We start from the raw sequence: 20,233 nt of genomic DNA, 5'->3' as shown, positions 1-20,233 counted from the left end.
GCAAGGATGCTCCTTCCTACCATTTCCAAGGCTCATGAACACCACAGCAATCTACGTCTTTAAGGAACAATTAGATGGATCCATCACTGGGCTGTCCGTGAAGGACCAGCACGCGCTACCCAGAGCAGAAAAACCTGGCTAATGAAGGGTCAAAGTTTCCAGAGCACAAATTGGAAGAAAGGTCAGATAAACAAATAGGAAGGGGAGCGGAAGAGACTAACGAACACAGTTGTGAGCATAAATGATGCTAAGGGTGAATTTTAATACAAATTTCATTCTGCTTCCACCATTGACATTGAAATAAGATCCATAAGAAAAATTTGTGTTGTTATAGCCACTGAGAGCAGCTGATATCTCTTCTGTTTTTTGCAATACTCATGGTGAAGTTTAAGAGAGGACTTAGATCATTAGAAATGCTGACAGCATTTCGATTTAAAGAGTCCCAGTCTTACAAATTCAGATTTAATTGCAAGACATGTCTGAGCTGAGCTGTGACAGAGATGTAAGCCCCACGGATAACCAGCAAGGTTATTCAGGTGGCATTTGGCAAGCAGTGGCCCTTGAATTACCTGGGTATCAAGCAGCAGAGCCTTCTACCTGCATTTTTAATGGCTGCATCACTCCAGCTAATAGCCCGTCCGCCTCTCTTGTTACTAAGAATTTGATGCATTTTATTTTATATGCTGCAGTATTAAATCAGAGTGATGACTGATTAGTGTGAGACGGCAAGTATCACCCCCGAGTTTACTGCTTTTGGCTGGAGAGGCAGTCGAAGGTCTTGGCACCGCTTTGGCCTTCTGCCATGAAAGCCTCTATTTCTTCAACAGTGCGTGGGACGCACGTTAGCAGCTCCATTCCCGTGGCGGTCACTGCGATGTCATCCTCGATCCGGACCTGTTAGAAAGAACACGCAGTTACCAGGCTATTCCAGCTGAGGATGGGAAGCACATCAGGCACAAGCAGTGAAGGCACAAGGCGTGGTTCAGGCTGCGGCGCGGATGCACCAGGCAGAGCGACAGATCGCAAGCACCGGACTTGCCCGTCACCACCAGCACGCGGCACGGAGCCCTGGGCATCCCGTCCCACTCGGGCTCCACGGCCCCGCAGGTGGCTCTGGAGGAGCCTCTGCTGCCTCACGTACTCACAGACAGGCTGAGCGAGATGCTGCCTCGGTGAGCTCACGCTGCAGAATTACACAGGGCCAATAAATCCCAACTTCCTGACATCAGGAGCAAAAGGAATGCTCTCCCCTGGCTTTGCCTCCAGCGTGGCTTGCTAGGGACAGCTCAAACAGTGCCTCCTGATGTCTGTTCTCCTGTCGCTGAGCTGCACTCAGCTGTGCTTTGCACTTAACCATCACACTCTCTAAACACAATAAACCTGCAAAGGAGAAACTGCAACAAAATATTTCGTAGCTGATACTCACAAACATTGCATTTTGAGCGGAGGAGGAAGCCCTAAGCAGATCAGACGTTCCTTTTCAAACACAATCACTACATTTCAAATCAAGCAAAGAAAAAAGAAGCAGATTCTCTCAGTTTTCCAGCTCTTGTTCTGTTAAAATAAAAAGTAGGCTCCGTATCTGTTTGACTCTAATCTCTTCTTACCAGTAAATATGCCTACGCAGTCATTTCCCGTTATCTTATCAGAAAAATGTCAGTAAGTCGCTCAGCTGCAATAAAAGCAATTTTAGTAAGGTGTAAATCCAAGAGAACACAAACTCGGGGGACTCCTACCTTACAGTTGCTTTAATTGTTTCTGACCTCTTGACATTTTCAGCTAAAAATAAAGCTGGTTAACATTTGTACTTCTGATTGCAAAATAATCCATTTGTTCAAACAAAATGAGTCATCCAGTCCTTATTAAACTGTTTAATGATGTCTTTGCCAGATTATTTCTTATACTTGGTATCAAGTTAAGTGTATTATAAAGCAGAATTAAATAAACAAACTCCATGGAGTTCACACATTTGATTTGGACAGCTGTGAATTTGAACACCGCGAGGCTCTTTATACTCAGTGTGCCCGAAGGGCTGGTGCCTCCCTGCAGAAGGGGAGATCAGCAGCACATCCAACGACTCTCTGTGCTTGAACAGATTTTGCCAGGGTGGGTTTTTTCTGATTCATTGCTTTGGATTTGGCCAAAGCTGAGCAAAAAATAAGCCAAGGATTCAGCAAGATGGTCACATTGCATCTAAAGGTGAATCATCTCCCCTGCCTCAGCAGCCCCAGTATCTGTCCTGGTGGCTCTCGGGTCCGGGCACAGCAGCAGTGCCAGAACCCAGGGGACAGGGCGGGATGAGGTTTTGAGCAGCCTGACCCAGCAGGAGGTGTCCCAGCCCATGGCATTGGGGTTGGGACTGGGGGATCTTTAAGGACCCTTCCAACCCAAACCATTCCATGATTCTATGACAGATCTGGTGACATGGAAAGAGCCAAAGCACCACAGTGGCAAGCACAGCAGTGCAAATGGAGCGGGCACAGCATTGATGGGGAAAGGAAAACTCAGCGCAAAAGCTGAACCTTGTCTATGGAGAGAGACTCTTCCAGAGCTGCTCCAGCTTCACAAAACTTCACCTGCTTGAGCTGAAATTCCCCAGTGCGTCTGCTACAGAGAAATATCGGCCACAATGAATCTGCTTAGCCAGTAAGAAAAGGGGGGCGAGTGGAAAAAGGTTGGTGTTTTCCAGCTGCATGGCTCCTGCTTTCACCAATACCTGGGCAGTCTTTGAGAGGATGGACTGACTTGGAAGCAGAAGAGATGAAAGCCACGCTAAGAGGTGGGACAAGGTGTTTGCCAATGCTGCACTCCAGCTCTTTCTCCAGGACTTAACCGTTCCTCTGCCTGGATGAATCTAACCTGAAATGGGTGCTTGCTGCAGCAGAGAATACAGACTTGCCAGTCTCAATGTATATTACTTTTTGAGAATCACAGAGTCATTTACATTGGAAAAGATCTTAAAGATGACTGAGTCCAACCTCTGCCATGGATCCAGCCTGTCCAGATGCAGAACCTTGGCCCATCAATCCAGGCTGTCCAGATCCCTTTGTAGAACCTTAAAAGCAACGCAAGTGCAGAGGAGCACAGGTTCTCGAGGGGGAGGAAATCTTTGCATTTGATCTTTTCCTTCATACCCTCCGTGCTTCACCCTGAGCTTAAACTCAGCAGCAGCAAGAAGCAGCTCCATAGGACCTGCAAAACCTTCCCTACAGGAGAGCTCGGCATCTGGTCTCGTCCTCTGTCCAAATGGACAAAAGATGCTGGATCTGCCTGGCAGGGCTCGCTGCCTCGGGGCTGCCTTTCCCAGTGGGTTATGAAACTTGCTCTCAGAGCTGTCCCTGTTTGCAGGCTCTTTGTTCAACAGTGCTGCTTGTTTCAGGGCTACAGAATGGTTTGGAATCAGATACAGCTTAAAGGAACAGCAAGCCGAGGTGTGAAGTTTGCTACACCAGCAGCTTTCAGAGCACTCAGCAAACACCCCAGAGGAGGCTTTGTTTTCTTGGTGTGAAATGGCGTGCTTCAAAAAGCACTCCTGCAAGGGTGAAGTGGCTAGGAATGCCAGGACTGTCCCTAAAATGCCTTTTTCTTATCAAGAGCAGTGGTATGATCTGTCTAGATAGACCTGATTGCACAACCACCTAATGCCAGCAGCAGACCGTCACGTGGCACAACTCAAGGGACCCAGCTCTGTCCCCAAGCAGGGCCGTGCGGGCACAGCCAGGGACAGCACAGCAGTTAAACACCAGGGCTGCTGTCAGCTTTGTATCCAGCCTCGCACTTTGTCCTGACTTACTAATACAGTCTTGCTCCCCAGAGCCTCCCGTGTTATCTTCCAAGGGAAGGGGGTTGTAGCACTCATTCATTTCTTTTGGATGATGACATATATAAAAAGGTTTTGAGAATCAAGAAACAATTTTGGCCAATTAAACAGTCCAGATCTGCATGATGACAGATCCCAGATGTGATTAAAAAAACCCTTCGGAGACATGAATCTATTGACCATTTGGTTGATTATGGCTGTGGAAAGCAGCAATTGTATCGCTGCAAGATCTTAGAGTAGTGAGAAAAGATAACAGGACGTGGGTCACGCATCCTTCCCCACAAAGAGAATTAGCACACACGCCTGTCTGGCTGAAGGATCCATGTGTCTTTTTATAGCTGGAACCCCACAGAGGCAGATGGATGGAGCCACAGGGACTTCTTTCCACTCAGCCATCAACTCACCAATAATTTCTGATAGAGCAAACTTACCATGAGCAGGGTTTGACCTCTGTATTTGAGGGGGGCTGGTTAGGACCCAGAGCTACCCATACTCCAAACCCAGGGGCAGGCAGGAATGCTGCAGGGCTGGGGACGGGACGCCCCTGTTACCACGCTGCACAAAGAACCAATGTCAAGACCTTTCCTATCGTGGCAAACAGGCTCTGTGCTGCAGTGACTCTTATCCCATGCTGCCAGCCTTCCCTCTTACTCACAAGCAACTCCTCACGTCAGGCACGCTTTACTTTAAAAGTCCACATATGAACATTTTATAAATGAGGATCAAGATTAGTAGGGCGAGGCTACGCATTTTATTAGATCAACTGATAGGGTTGGAAAGAGAAGCTTCAGGCACATAGTCCCTTCATCCAGGCTAAAAAAGCAGCAATAACCTATGAGCTAAATACAGGTTAGAAAGAACTCTTATTTTAATCTAATTATGTTAATTAGGTAACTTAAGAGAAAAGGGTTAAAGAAGGTTTATAAGCACTAGTCACTCGTTTTGGGTTGCCTACAAGTTTCCCTTCTCCTATAAGAACTTAAAGGAAGCTCTATATTTCATTATGACAACTGCTTTTCTGTGAAAACTTGTTTAAATACTGTGTAGCATTATCACTGCTGCATGATATCAAACGTTAAAAACCAGATGAGCATAATATTTATTGCCCAGTAAACTATTTCATTCCACAACACATCTCCACCATAAACCCAGAAACAGAGCTCAGCCTTCTGAAGAGTAGAAATTGGGGCAGAGACAACTGCACGGCTCTGGGAACCAGACGTAGAAGCAATTAAATATCCTGCTTTTATTTGGTTTAACATTTGTTCCCGAGTAAGTGAAGATCTGTTGTTTTGAAAACACTGTAATAATAGCAGATCTTCAGGGTCCTGGGCTTTGTAAATGAGAAAAATATGTCAATGAAAGCAAGCAATGTTTAACATTTAGCTGTCTTCCAGCATTTTCTCTAAGTTGCAGAGTTATCCCACATTAGGTCTAACGCTAGTTCTACAAATCCTAGGGAAAAAATAAAGCCCGAGCAGAGACTGAATATTTAAGGCCAAAAAACCAGATTGAATGGTTTTACTGGGTCTTTGAGAAAACATCATATGCACTGCATGAATCAGGGATCAGCTTATGAAGAATGGGAATGTCAAACCCTAAAGGGCAGCCTTTGGAGTCGGCGTTTCCCTTTCCCTGAGGAATCGGCTGCTTTTCCTGAGCCATATTTACAACCCTACCCCCAGCCCTCTGTTTGCACATCCCTGTTTATTTACGAGCGTGGCGTGGGCAGAGTCCAGGCAGAGCAGAGGTGCCCTGGGCCGGGCACGGCGCCAGCGGCAGCCCGCGCCCCACGGAATCTACGGCCTCGGCAAACCGGACCTTCGCTTTGCAGATGGAGAACCGAAGAACACGAGCGAGTGGCTTCCCGGAACTGGCCGAGGAAGCTTGGGAAGGACTGAGCTCAGCAGCCACCAAGGAAAGAGTTCAGGGCTTGAGACGGGGCAGCCCGTGCTCTCAGACGCAGACCCCCCCGTGAACCATCTCGCCTCCCTCCAGCGGGATCTGTGCTTCACCCGCAGCAGCTCGTCGGGTAAAAGCCCGACTGGCAGTGTCGCAAGAGCCCTGACGCCGGGGCGTCCGCGCGGCAGAGACGCAGGAGGGCTGAGCTGCTGACGGACCCATCCCGAGCGCAGGAGCCGTGCTGGTGCCGGCAGCAGAGCAGAGCGGGAGAAGGAAAACCTCTTGTTTCTCGTTCTTTCCTGCTCTCGCATCTTTTACAGCCTCTTCATGGCCAACGCCAGGCAGCCTGAACTACAATAGACAGCCACAGTCTTGCCCTTTTTGGCACGGCAAGAGAGCTTCTCTTCGCAGTGCAGAGACTTGTCACAGGCCAGAAGATTAGCCAAAGCCCAAGAAAGACACGAATTCAAGGTGAATTCATTAAAATCCACAAATCCCCTGCGCAGACAGTCTTACTCAGAATTACAGTGGTGTTACTTTGGTTAATGTAAGTTCATTTCTGAAGTGAATTGAACTAAACCAAATTAAGAACATTTTAATTAGTGCTGAGCTCTGCAGAGGGAAATGGACTACTTATTGCCTTTTGTATTTTTCTTTTGAGCTTAAAGGAAAATGGGACTGGCTGTAGCGAGCTCTTAAGCTAGAATTCGCACCACTTCTAACCCCTGTACTATTAATATTTGTCAGTAAAAAACACTGGGCTTCAGAAGATCGTTTTCAATCACATAGGGAGAAAGTTTCCTGACACACTTTTGAGACAAATTCTCACTCATTCTGGATAAACAAGAATGAACCAGCATGCAGAGAACTAAGCACACTACACAGCACAAATCACAGCACCTATTTATGCAGAATCAACTCAGAATTATAAAGATGGAAAAATTGATTTTGATTGCATTATAATCCAGCTTTTGTGTAGAATTCATAAATACTCGGGTGTACTTCAGCCTCAGATTTGATTTCCATTCTTCTCCTGGACAAAATCAAGTGACAACATCTGGCTCAGGGTACGTGTGTATTATTATTTTTTCTCTCTAAGTAAAATGTATTGTTCACAGGGGGATCGGAGATTTAGGTTTTTGCTCAATCCTTTTTGGGCAGCTCCCCTTTTCAGCGACGTTTGTTGGCCAGCTCTCCTTACAAGTCATCATTACAGGAAGCTAAACAAAAAACAGGGGAGAAAGTTCGACTTTGCTTGAAATCTCTGGAACAAAAGGGCCTGATGCAGCAACTTCTTACCAAGGTGAAGATCCTGAGCTGTCCCTCCTGCTCCACACAAACAGGGCAGCAGGTGAGCACGTGCTTGCCTCAGGCTGCAGCGTGGGCATCCACAGCAACGCATGCAAAACCACCGGCTTTGCTGAGCAGTTCCAGAGAAAGCTTATCAGGAACCAATTCAACCGCTTGAGAAGCACAGGAATGGTTTGGGTTGGAAGGGACATTAAAGCTCATCCAGTTCCAACCCCCCTGCCAACTCCTACAAAGTCCGTACAAGGGAAGTAAAGACAGTTAAACCTGTTTCTGTTGTGGTGTCAAGCTACGCAAGTGCAGCACAGTGTTCTTTACCATCTGCGTCAGCGTGCGGTGCCACACACAACGTGCTCACAGGTAGAAAATGCAGAGTTAGCTGCCTGCCATTCACAGTTGCTGGCAAGTCTTGGTAAACGAACAACACAGAGACAGATAACATCCCAAACCTCAGCAGCGAATTAAATACCAGCGAGGGTAAAGTCCGGTGTCTCTCGATAAGGCTGCGCACACATCGTACAGGGAGGCTTCGTGGTGGCTGCCCGGGAGCCTGGCAGGCTCACACGGCTGGTGACAGCACCCACAGCTCTTCCGTGAGGGCAGGTGATTCAAAGCCAGCTCAAACCAAAAGCATTACAGTAATTACCCTCTCATGGCTGACGCTCAGTGATAAATTAGTCGATGGCAGCAGCAGACAATTCCTAATGAGTGACTTTTCATACCAGAAAATCACCGCCGTTGCCAGCGATTGTTTGCGTTGTTGAGACTTAGGAGAAAAGCCATGAGGAGGACGGGGCACGGCAGCTGCCTGCTCTGTCTTCTCTGCGCATGGATACGGAAGCTCAGAGAACAATGCAGCACCCTTCAAATATTCGTCTCGCTAAAATGAAAACCTACTGGAAGCCACAGCAACTGCTAAACGCTCTGCAAGGGTGGTGGCTTTGAACGGGGAATGTGCCCCAGAGAGCATGGACAAACAAGACCCCCAGACAGGCCCAGCCGCCAGCCCTCCTGAGCCCATGCTGTTGCCCGAGCCCGCTGCGCGGTACCTCGAGCACGGGTGCTCCTGAAGGCCATCAGTCATTCCTTTGGAAAACAGGGAAGCCTTTGCATTCACAAGTTTCATGCCGTTCCAGCAATAATCCGGTAAGCAATTATTGCTGGTTTTCTCTACTGCCTCTCCAACTTAAACAGCATCAGGCTCCTCCACCCTGGGAGGGAGCACTGGACTGTGCTGCCATCAGGGAAGCTAATTCTGGGGTATGGATCTCAGTCTCTTATTTCATAACACACACATTTCACATGTGAGACAAAACACTTACCTGGAAAATCACCGCACAGTGCTGAGAGGGCATCTCAGTCATTGGAAAAACACGGGTCTATCGTTAATCTGATACTGCACATATAAAACCATGCCTGAAAGTAACACAACCCCCCTGTTTGTCTGCAGAGTCAAAAGGCCTGAGATGCAGCTTCAGGAACAGCCCTGTGTGAATACGTTACAGCTTCCAAAAGATGTCCTCTCAAGTAAGGGTGAACAAACAGAAAACCAGTTCCAGAAAAACACTCAGTCAAGAGTTACTCACCCCACCAAATCCTCTAAAACGCTGCAGGACGTCGTTGTTGATGAAACAGGACTGAGCAGGATCCCGGAGGGCTTGGTCCAAGAGGTGGTCGATGAAGTAGATGCCCGGCTCGATGGTCAGCACCATCCCCTGCTCCAGGCGGCGCGCGGTGCGCAGGCTCCTCAGCCCCGGCAGGTCAATGCGCTCCACGCCCTGCGGAACAGACACCGGGTCAGAGAAAGGGATCCCTGGCTGAGCTTTTATCCAGGCCTTCCTCTGCTGACTGCTCCACAAGGCACCCAAACCACAAAATAATCGGGCAGCAGAGGACTGAAGCGGTACAATCGCCTCTCTCTCATCAGTTCCTTGTTCAGCTTTCAGAGCGATGACCAACTTTCAACTCAACACCCAAACTGCTTTTTGCACCGCTGAGATCCTGGTGTTGGATGTGCTTGGTACTGTTACTCTTTACCTTGGGAGAAAACAATAATTCCTTGCCCTATTTCTTTCTATAATCTCCTGCAAAATACAATATTTTAAGCTAATCTTGAAGTGCCTGCTCCACGTCACGGCTGAAACAGCTGAACTATGCAGCAGAGAACAATCTCTCCAAGGATATGCAAATGCTTCTTCTCACCTAATGTTATTAAAATTACACATTTATAATCTTGATTCAGGAGCAATGAGTCTACACATGACCTCATAAAAGCAGCCCATTTAAAACTAAACTTTTGTCAGATTCAGACTTTCAGGCAACATCACGCTGACTGATATTATTAAAAACTAAGTCAAAACAAGTCCTGACTAGCAAAACATTCTCTTCTTCCCAAAAGCTAGTAAAGCAGAATGATATATGAGGACGTGCTTAGTCAAGGAATTAGAAACACTGCAAAGACTAGTTCAGGATATTAATTTTCTTCCCCAAAACGTGCCAGGTATTGCAACATTGGAACAAATATATCTCATTCCCATTAGCTTTTTGAAAATTCTTTGCAACTGTAGCAAAAACTTCAACAACAAAATAGGGTGATGGCCAGTAAACAGCTCCCAGGCGCACACTTGCAAACACGCGCACACACTTTGCTCATGAGAGCTCTTCTGCTTCAGCCAGCGAGTCAGAGGTTAACAGGTCTGCCAGACCAAGGCATTATTTATCTGGTTAAAGGTAGCTTTCTCCAAACTCGGTTTTGGCCAAAGGCACCGTAATTTTACTTACTGGCAGAACGGGCAACTCCTTTCAGCATCACCAGCAGCAGGACTGGTATCACAAGGATGAAACATCCTCCTTCTCCAGGACAAAGTGTGCTCCCCAGCACCACCCTCTGTGCCCGGCATCGCGGCCGCCATCCTGTCCTTCTGCCACCCATGGCAGAGGGGCGGCGGTGGTAGAAACACACCCTGCACATCAGCTACATTTTCATCTTACCAAATCACTCCTTCTTCCAAGGGGATAGGGCCCCACTGCACTGTCTGCTCTACTTTTAGAATCATAGAATGGTTTGGGTTGGAAGGGACCTCAAAGACCATCCAGTCCCACCCCTGCCATAGGCAGAGACACCTCCCACTGGATCAGGGGCTCCAAGCCCCATCCAGCCTGGCTTTGAACCCCTCCAGGGATGGGGCAGCCACCCCTGCTCTGGGCAACCTGAGTCAGGGCCTCCCCACCCTAATCATGGAAAATACCTTCCACAGAAAGAGTATTCCACAGAAAATCCGCTTGCAACAGCCACTCAGCTGTGTTCATTTTATTCTCACTGGTCACTCAAGCAATTCCAGGGTTGCTTTTTTCCCCTTCCTGACTTTATTCTGTTCCAATGCCCAGCGCCTCTGAGCAGCCGAGATTTCCAAGCCAGCCTGCCTGGCCATTGCGGGTGGCTTTGCACACCTCTCAGTGCTGCAGAGCATTTGCCGTTCTCGACGCCCTCGCAAGCCACTGGGAGCATCCTGACCGTTTTCACTGTGTATTCGACATATTTTATTTCATATATTTGGTTTGAATTTTACAGAGCATTATATTACACTAAAATAAGAAAGCACGATTTTGTATTACTGGGGCTAGGAAACAAGAATACTCTGATATTAAGCAAAACACTCTGTATTTATGTTCTTATCAAAATCCAAAGCGAATCAATATATTTCTAAGCTTGAAACAACAACTGCACTGAAATGGAGCCATTTTTCTTTCCGCTGCTGCCCCATGGGGTTTGGCATCTCACACATTCATTGTAATGCGTAAAGGAAATAAGGACATCCAATCTTGTGGATTAATCTCTCCATGAGCTGTAAACAATTAGATTAGTGTCTGGACCTTTTGGTGTCTTGCCAATTATCTATCGGTTGCTTCACAACAAACAACCCGTATTTGGCTTTTAAGTACACTTCTCTTCACTTCTACTTGTAAATGCCTTTTCTTGGGCAGTCAATCCAAGACAGATGTGAGAAAGATGAATACGCAGTGAGGAAAACAATGGCAAACATCCTCTGAAGGCAGCCCTGGCACGGCACCTGCATTTTTTTGCCATTTCTTTAAACAAATAAGGTTTAACACCAGGTGTGATGATCAACCCTTGATGCCCACTTCATTTACTTCTGTACCAGCGTTAAAGCAACCCTTAGATAATTTGTCTGGACTGCTTGCAGGCTGATTCTACTTTTAGTGCTTCCTTCAAGAAGCTAGCAGCACATTTACAATTTCAGAGCAAGACCTGGGAATTCACATTTGGAAACCTCCTTCCACAGCGCAGGCTCTCCAGGCTCTCAGCAACGCTGGGAGGGCTCCCAAGGCACCTGAGCATCACTGCTCGCCCCAAAGTGACGTTTCAACTTCTCTAGAAGGAATCCACAAACTCTTTTTCTTATTTTCCCCATCCTACCTCAGCTCTAAGGTGTATTGGCTCTTGGTTTTATCTGCAGGTCTTTGGCTTTTGCAGGCACTAAAGTCACTGTAAACAGCAGGAGCTACAGCTCTTCCATGAAAACATTTCTAATGGGCGTTCGGAGAAAGAGGAGCACTGCTCGGCTTGTCGAAACCAGCAAGCAGGACACCAGTGATCACCTTGCAGCGAGGAAGACTATGGTGCCTTTTCACAGGTGCCAGCAATATGTTCACCAAGAAACATGTGAAAAGGATGAAGAGAGAGACAGGTTCTGGCTATTGCATGTGCACAGCCACGCAAACCCTGAGTGAGGGACAGCCCCACTCCAACTTGCTGTGAGGCTGAAGGACAACAACACGAGGAGAATAATCTACAAAATATTTATTCCTAGGTTTGTTTAGCCTGGAGAAGAGAAGCCTCCGGGGAGACCTTAGAGCAACTTCCAGTACTGAAAGGGGCTCCAGGAAAGCTGGGGAGGGGCTCTGGATCAGGGAATGCAGGGACAGGACAAGGGGGAATGGTTTTAAGCTGAAAGAGGAGAGATTGAGATGAGATTTTAGGAATAAATGTTCTGCTGTGAGGGTGGGGAGGCCCTGGCCCAGGCTGCCCAGAGCAGGGGTGGCTGCCCCATCCCTGGAGGTGTTCCAGGTCAGGTTGGATGGGGCTGGGAGCCCCTGATCCAGTGGGAGGTGTCCCTGCCCGGGCAGGGGGGACTGTATAGGCTTTGAGGTCCCTTCCAACCCAAACCATTCTATGGTTCTATGATGAAAAAACAGAATCCCAGTGATATTCTGGGAAAACTACTTTTTGAAGAAGTGTTTGTTTTCCTGTACACTGCAACAACAGATTATACTCAAGATTGTTTTCTGAGATCGATCTTATTTGGAGGTTCTGCTCACATTTTAAAACTGAGACACTCCCCCCACAGCAAGCACAGATGTACGACACTGTCATTTGCGACTGTACTCCTGCCAAGAACATCAGATTCCAATTAATGGTTCATGTAAGGTAACAAACCCCAGCATGTCTAGGCAGTAAGGACTGTCAAGGGAATGAGAGAATTATTATGTAAACTGATTTCATTACTATGTAAGCAAAATAAAAGTTCAAATTAAGTGTGCAGGAATATAAAATACAGATCTATTTTTGGAATAAGTTGGGATTAGGAAGCATGCAAATATGCATACAGAGGGGCCACAAAGATGATCCGAGGGCTGGAGCACCTCTGCTATGAGAACAGGCTGAGAGAGTTGGGGTTGCTCAGCCTGCAGAAGAGAAGGCTCTGGGGAGACCTTAGAGCAGCTTCCAGCACTGAAAGGGGCTCCAGGAAAACTGGGGAGGGACTTTTTACAAGGACATGGAGTGATAGGATAAGAGGGAATGGCTTTAAGCTGAAAGAGGGGAGATTTAGATCAGACATTAGGAAGAAATTCTTCACAATGATAGTGGGGAGGCCCCGGCCCAGGCTGCCCAGAGCAGGGGTGGCTGCCCCGTGCCTGGAGGGGTTCAGGGCCAGGTTGGATAGGCTTTGAGGTACCTTCCAACTCAAACCAGTCTGTGATTCTAGACTCAGAGCTGCTCTGCATGGAAATGCTATAGAATTGAAAATCTTCACCGCTGTTGTTCTTGCCTGCAACTCTGCCACATAACCATACGGCCCTGGATGCAGGAATTCAAAGAATCAAAACCAAAGTGATTCCAAGGGACCCGTAAAGCAGAAGCAAGCAGTTTTTTCCTCCTAATCTTTTCTCATGGTGTACGATCACTTCCAGGAACAAAACCTTGAGCTAGAACGGGTGAAAGGCCTTTGTACTCTTTGATCCCATAACCGCCCCCCCCCCGAGGCTGCTCCCTGTCTGCAGGTCCAAGTGAAGCCATTCGCATCGCTGGGGCTCCTCAGTAAATTCACCTCATCCTCTGCTTCTTAAAGGAAAAAAACATTAATGCATCATTTATGACGCTAACCACAAAGAAAAATCCAATCTCTTGCTTCAGCATGAAGTGGGATACATAAGGAAAATAATTTTGGCCAGAAAAAGCAAAGGAACAAGATTATTCCTGTTTTCTCTAGTGGGTTTGGTGACCTGAACCCCCAGACAGTCACCTGGGATCTGGGAGTGAGCTCAGTGTTAGAGCCAGATGCAGGCTGAGCACCTCTCCGAGCAGCAGAGATGTTTCCCAGGCGTGCTCAGTAAGGGAAGGACAAGGATAATTCCAGAATGAAACCAAGCCTCTACCCTTAATTTGCTGATGCAGAACAGCAATGACGGGATCAGCTTTTTATGAGAATAGAGACTTGAATTAGAACTTTAAACTAAGGTAGATTTTGTAATTTTAAAAGACAAATCAAAATGAAACTCAATTCACAAGATGTTAAAATCACAGTAGTTATTAACCTAACTTCAATTAACTGGCTTACTATTATGGAAAGCCATCAAATGTACTTAGCATCCTTTAGAGCCTTACAGTCAATTAATATAACATGAAATTGAATCAACTCGAGCATCTAGAGACGCAGAACGTAGATTTAAATGAACACTGCAGCCCCAGCTACCTCTGGGTCTTAAAATTTGGGATCACCTACCACATCTTCCCCACTGTAACAGGAACAAACCCTCATTTATATCCCATATCGAATTTGCCCAGAAACAAATGAAGGACTGTGGGAAAACCATCTCCATGATTAAATTTTAGAGCTGAAACTAAGCCCAGCGGAGTTTTCCCCCTTTGAAGCTGGCTCTGTCTGACTGAGGGCCAGATTTTCTGAAGTGATTGGTACCACTGGGGCTGGATTTGCAGAGCTGCTCAAGCTGTCGTTAGAAGAAGAAGATAGATTTTCAAAGAAGTGTTCGACGCTTGGTTTCCCTGCAAGGAACACCATGGTGCACTGCAGGAGACCCGATTCCCGAAGGAGCTTGTGACTGCCAAGTACTTCTGAAAATCAGGACACTTACTTACGTGCTTCAAGGGGAAATACTGGTGGTTACTGCCTTTTAAATATCTTGCCTTAAACACAGTTGCTAAGTTGTGTTTATTGCTGGTCAAAACCTATTATTCTTTATTTTGGAAAAAAAAAAGAAGGGAAATGTTATATTTTTCCAATATTCCAGAGTATCCTTTGCAGAAAATGTGCAAGCTCTTTACAGTGCTTGTCAAAGAGGCAGAAAATGCTTGTTTGGTGCTGCATGTGAAAGCAGCTTTACTGGAAAAGATGAAAACTTATTATTGCCAATTTTGAAAAAAGAAATCTTTGGCTACTAATGAATAACTAATCTAAGCTAACAATGTCTGGAAATAGTTTTTTTGGAACGCACAAAACTCTGTGACGGATAAAAATTAGGAAATGAAAACTTATTGTATTATTCCAAATGTAACTGTTTACACTTGAGGAAAAATAATGGAATAATATCCACTTGGAAAGTTTTGATTTTTAAAAAATCCTTTGTAATACTCCCAGAAATTCCCTCAGCCAAAAGCAAATAACTTGCTTCTCAACCAGCTCAAAAAAGGAGCATGATACTACAGGGATGGGCTCCGTGCACAACAAACACACACAGGGCTGTCTGAAATTCCTTGTGAAAACCTCGCTAGCTGGGAAACATTTAAAGCGCACCAAAAATCACTCTGCAGTGTACTGGATGTCTTCAAAATGTGTTTTCTCATGAAATAAGGAGATGCAGACCACAAGCCCTCTCGCATTTAATACAGACACAACTCTGACTCCGGGGAGCGGTGCCCAGCAGCTCACGTTTCAATCTACCTGGGAAAAACCACATTGCCCCAAGCCTCCCCGAGCCGTCCCGGCTCCGCAGCCCCGTGGCTCGGGGACCAGCCTCCCAGGAGAGCTGAGCCTGGGGCAGCTTAATAAAGTTCACCCCACTGACAGGCTTTTGCTGCGGATTTGCCACCGTCAGGTGCTCCCACACCCAAACACAAATGACCCAGCACAGGGAACCCCGTGGCTTGGGTCAGAGAGAAGTGATGGGTCTAACAGAGGCAGAATTAATGCCCCAGAAACAGTTTAAAGGGGCTGCCCTTCTGCAGAACCCCAATTTTTTTTAACTCAGCTGACACCTCCCCTCTATCTCTATGCATGTTTAGGTGCAAACACAGGACTGAGCTGTTTGTTTGTGAGCTGACATACATGCTTCCCCCATATTCAGGTAATTCACTATTTAGCATTGGATTTTGAAAGTAAATTAGCCCTGCAAACTTTCTTAATGTAAGAATGCAGTTGCACATCTATACAAGCAACTAATTCTAATCTTTGCAGGTATTTAATTCTCTATATGTTCCGGCATTTTTACACATTAAGTATGAAAGTGGGGAGCCCAGCTTATTTGACCATACAGTCCCTAAACCCGTTCTTTCTATAACAGGTTGCTCTTTAAAAACTGTGGATGGGTTGGTCTGTTTTCAGAAAAACAATCTTTAAATTATATAATAGATCAGATAAGTTATAAATTAGTTTCAAATACCGACGTTGTAGTTCAGAGGCCACACTATTGAAACCTGCCGAGACAGAAGGTGTAGAGGGTCCGCTGCTCTGTACTCCCAGCAAACAGTTGTAGAAATCTCCCTTGAACCTAAGGTACTTTCTCCAACCTTCAAAGCACGCCATTTCTAAATAAAACCCCAGCCTGGTGCTTTACACTCTCACAATTCTTCTCACTTGTTCTGAAAATTTAGTTCTCTCTCTACCCTACGAAGTCCTGAACGTGAGCTTCAGCTCACACAAGGTTCTTCACAACCCAAGCAAAACCAATCTCAGCAAAGGCAGGTAACACCAGGGTCCTGGATTTTGAAGTCCATGAATTCTCCAAGTAATTACATCCCTTGTTGTTTGCTGAATGCCTCTGTGCACGGCGAAATTGTACTTGGAAGAGACAGAGGGGCAACAGCCATCCTTTCTGTATTAGCTAGTGGAGAAACCTTAATATCGGAACAGGGTTTGCTTTTGATTGTTGTTTCATTTTTACATGGACAATTCAGTAGCTGATGCCAATATGTTGTCATCGCTATATTTTGTCTCAACAATAATTACATTGTGAACATAACGAGTACCCTCAAATACTACATACTGTTTCTTCCCTGTCGGCAAAGCAAACCAGCAATAGCAGCTGTCACACAGCGTGTACATTCAGCACAAACAAGCTCCAAAACACATTTAAACTTAGCTAGAAACATTCTTAGTTTCTTTTTCAGGTTCTTGTAAAAGAACGACTCACATAAGAGAGAAAGCAAATGATCCATTTTCACATCATATTATTGAAAACCCTTCAAGAGTCAACCTCATATAACCAAACCACAGAAAACCCTTCAGAAATCTTTCCGAAGCTGCTGTAAATTTCCTTTCTTTATTCAAACCTTAAGCTTAAGTCCCCTTAGAGATTTTGTTTTAGAATCATAGCAAACATCTCATTGGTTACATTATTTTACCCACGCTGCTTTCAGACCACAGTCATGAACCATCATGTTATCCACGCAAAAAGGTACTTACAGAAACATGAAATGGTTTGGGTGAAAAAAAATCCCATCCAATCCCACCCCTGCCATGGGCAGGGACACCTCCCACTGGACCAGGTTGCTCAAAGCATCATCCAAGCTGGCCTTGAACACCTCCAGGGATAGGGTATCCATGAGTGCTCAGACTACAACAAGTTATGCTTTCACATTTGGAAGACTTGATGGATGTTTTTAAATTTCTATCCTCACTCCAGGTGCCTACCTTGGTGCCCATGTAAACCCTGGAGATCAAATTTCAAGACAGGGATATGAGCCAGGTTGTCTCCATATGACACAGCCACGAGGACTTACTCACCCAGATATGGTAGTGTGCTCCCACAGCTGTCTCACATCTGGAATGGAGCAAGTGAGTCTCCCCACTACGAGTCTCAGGTAGACTGAGGTGCTCTCTGTCACAGCACAGCACGTGCTTGAGTGACCAATGTCACAGCAGTGACCCACAGAGGAACAACACAATACATGTATAAACTGAACAGATTAAGAATGACCAAAGGGCAGCATCTGTTGACTTCTCCCCCTAAGCAATTTATGTTTTAAAGAACTAATAAAGTCCCTTAAAGTAAACTGCATAAAATATCACATCCAGAAAAAGGCACACTTAAATGCACATCTGCTCCACCTCCGAGAACCTGCAACTGGCTAATCATGCATAATCAAAGAGAAATGCTGATTGAATTGAGAGGGGTTAATCTGCAAGGCAGTTGAGAATGGACTAACACAAACCTCTGGGTAGCCTCCAACGTCGTGCACGTCGATTCCAAGTAGATGTCCAAGTCCGTGTGGCATAAATATTGCACCCAGATGAACCTTCACCATGTCATCTACATTGCCTTTCAGAATGCCAATTTGAGTCAGCTCCTCCAGATGGACTCTGTCAGCCAGACGGTGCATATCAGGCCAGGCGACCCCTTGGAGAGCAGAAACAAGCAGCTAAGTTAACTATTGCTAAAAGTTTTTAAAGACGACTCTCAAAAGGCAGATGTAACACATGTGCCCTTTGTTTATATAGAAACAAAGGTGGAAAAGAGCAACTGCGTTGCACAACAATACTTGAAACGAGGCAAAATTATCTTAGCATGCACATGAAATATAGAAAACTACAAACAAGAGAAAGAGCAGCACCTTGTAATCCAGATCCACATGAAAAGCTGTTGAGATGCTGTATCTAAGCATGGTTATGCAGTGAGTTTTCTAAATGAATGTAACTACAAAATGCAGTTATTTAAAACACAGAGCACAAAATCTTGCTCTCCTGTCATTTTCGATAACGATCATATCCACTGAGAACATCTGGGATGGACGGTGCTTTTCTCTGTACGTAGGAGATTTAAAGCCCACATCTTTCTGGGAAAGACATTCTCCAGAAATTAATGATTCCCTTGTGTTAATGGGCTGTGTATAACACAAGCCCTCTAATACACGTACCGAAACAGCATTACAAAATCCTGTTGGTTGACCAGAGACAGAGTGCCAGGATACATTAGATTTCTATTATTTTGGTATAGGATGCAATTTTGTTTGACAAACTGCTGGGGGGAGGAGGGAGGAAGAAAGCAGCTCTTTTGTTAGTAACACTGTCTTAATTAGTTCACCATGGCTTTGAGTCATCATCAACAGAGCGGTTGCAGAGTCAAGACAACTAGGGCTAAGGTACAGTAGAAGAATATTTTCCTTGTTCAATTTTGGCATGATTAAATAAATAAAAAGAGCAATTTTTAAGACCAAAACCCCATCAAGTTCCATTTGCTTTAATCCGTGTAAACACGCAGCTCTAGGGTGTTGTGAAGATGAATGTCATATTGTAATTACATTAGCACTTTTTGCTGAAAGTACCGAGGCTTCAAAGGCTGAAATACAATCATCTTAGGGGAGTACTTAAATAAAACTCGGTTGTCTTACACAGCTCTGATATAAAGGTCAGAAAAAAACTGCAGAGCAAGTGGCTGCTGCATCTTGCACAGGGTCCACACACAAACTGATGCACCTTTGTGCTCCCATTACGCTGACTGGGAGTCATCCCTGCATGTAAGTTAATGGGCAGCCCCCCGTTCCCCACTAGATCACCCAGAGATCAAAACTTTTAGCCTGTTGCATGGATACAGCTGAAAAAGCACCTTTCTCACCCAAGACAGAGGTGTGTGGCACAATGCACTGGACAAACTCTCGGCTGCTCTCTCCTCACAAAAGCCAATAGTGCCCAAGTACATGATGCTCATCCACAAAATGGGCAGTCTTGCTATTGAAAATGTGCTACTTTTGTGTTTTCTCTCCCTTAGAAAGGAATTCAGATTTTCCTTCAGTAAGAATTAATAAAACTATGACCAGTTGGGCTTGGACAACTGCATTCAACATAGCTGAACTTTAACAGAATTTATTCTTTGAAACACTGACTGTATTGCAATTTTCACTTCTCTAGATTCACCCATGCTTCACAGCTCCCGTAACAAGCTCCAGTCTATGGCATGATGAATTGAAATCATTGCAATCTATTGCCCTGACATTAGTGATACCAAACTGGAAACACTATTGAATCACAGCTGGTTTCTTGCTTTTTTTGTAGTTCTGGGAATGCAGAATTTCTGTCTGTAACTCCCAGTTCAGCTTCTGCCCTTTGCAGTCCACTGTAACTGCTCTAAAAGTCTTTAGTATTCTTTCTGGGGACACTAGATGTTCTTTTAAGATCTCTCTCATGATTTCTTAGCTGAGTATGACTATGAGTCTTCTGTTTTCATTCCCATGACTACAAAGCCATGTGCAACGTCTGACCCTGGTCAACTAGTTGAAGCCTCATGCTCTTTTGATATAAATGAAGGTCATAATTCCGTTGCTGTAAGGCAAAACACAATCATATTCCAGATGCTCTGAATCAGCTTCAGATGAGGTGCCTGAGAGCAGAACTGAAGACAAGGTGCCTGCTGTTTGTAATCCAGCTCCCCTCTACAGCTGTGCTGGTATTGTCCCAGTCCAAAGCCACTACAGAGATACAGCGAACTTTATCAGACTAAGGAAAAGATCCAAGGATTAAACTGATCAGAAATGGAACTACCAAAGTCATGCATCCATTTGTCGGCAGAGGTTTGATACAGTTTGATACACAACATCACTGCCCTGACTGAACCGACCGCTGTGGCTGCAAACCCTGAGTAAACCCATTAGCGCCCCTTCTCACCTCCCCTCTAGCCTTATCTTTTTCTCTCTTTGAGAAAAAAACATGACTATTTTCCCCCTCCAGAGCT

General features: G+C 45.6%; 1 protein-coding gene across 3 annotated transcripts in view; it reads right to left on the bottom strand.

Moving 5' to 3' along the window:
* Positions 1-242: 242 nt before the first annotated feature.
* The window catches only part of PEPD (peptidase D), a 126,691-nt gene continuing 106,700 nt past the window's right edge, over positions 243-20,233 (bottom strand). For all 3 annotated transcript variants that reach the window (XM_069868512.1, XM_069868514.1, XM_069868513.1), the window contains 3 exons: positions 17,721-17,905; positions 8,617-8,808; positions 243-894 (listed from right to left, as the gene is read on the bottom strand). In XM_069868512.1, coding sequence (XP_069724613.1) covers positions 745-894; positions 8,617-8,808; positions 17,721-17,905 — 527 coding nt within the window. In that variant the 3' untranslated portion in view covers positions 243-744. The remainder of the gene's footprint in view (positions 895-8,616; positions 8,809-17,720; positions 17,906-20,233) is intronic.

Source organism: Phaenicophaeus curvirostris, chromosome 14 (assembly GCF_032191515.1).
Source record: "Phaenicophaeus curvirostris isolate KB17595 chromosome 14, BPBGC_Pcur_1.0, whole genome shotgun sequence".
Classification (NCBI taxonomy): Eukaryota; Metazoa; Chordata; class Aves; order Cuculiformes; family Cuculidae; genus Phaenicophaeus; species Phaenicophaeus curvirostris.
Note: the sequence above shows the minus strand (reverse complement) of the source record. Positions and strands in the feature narration are given on the sequence as shown.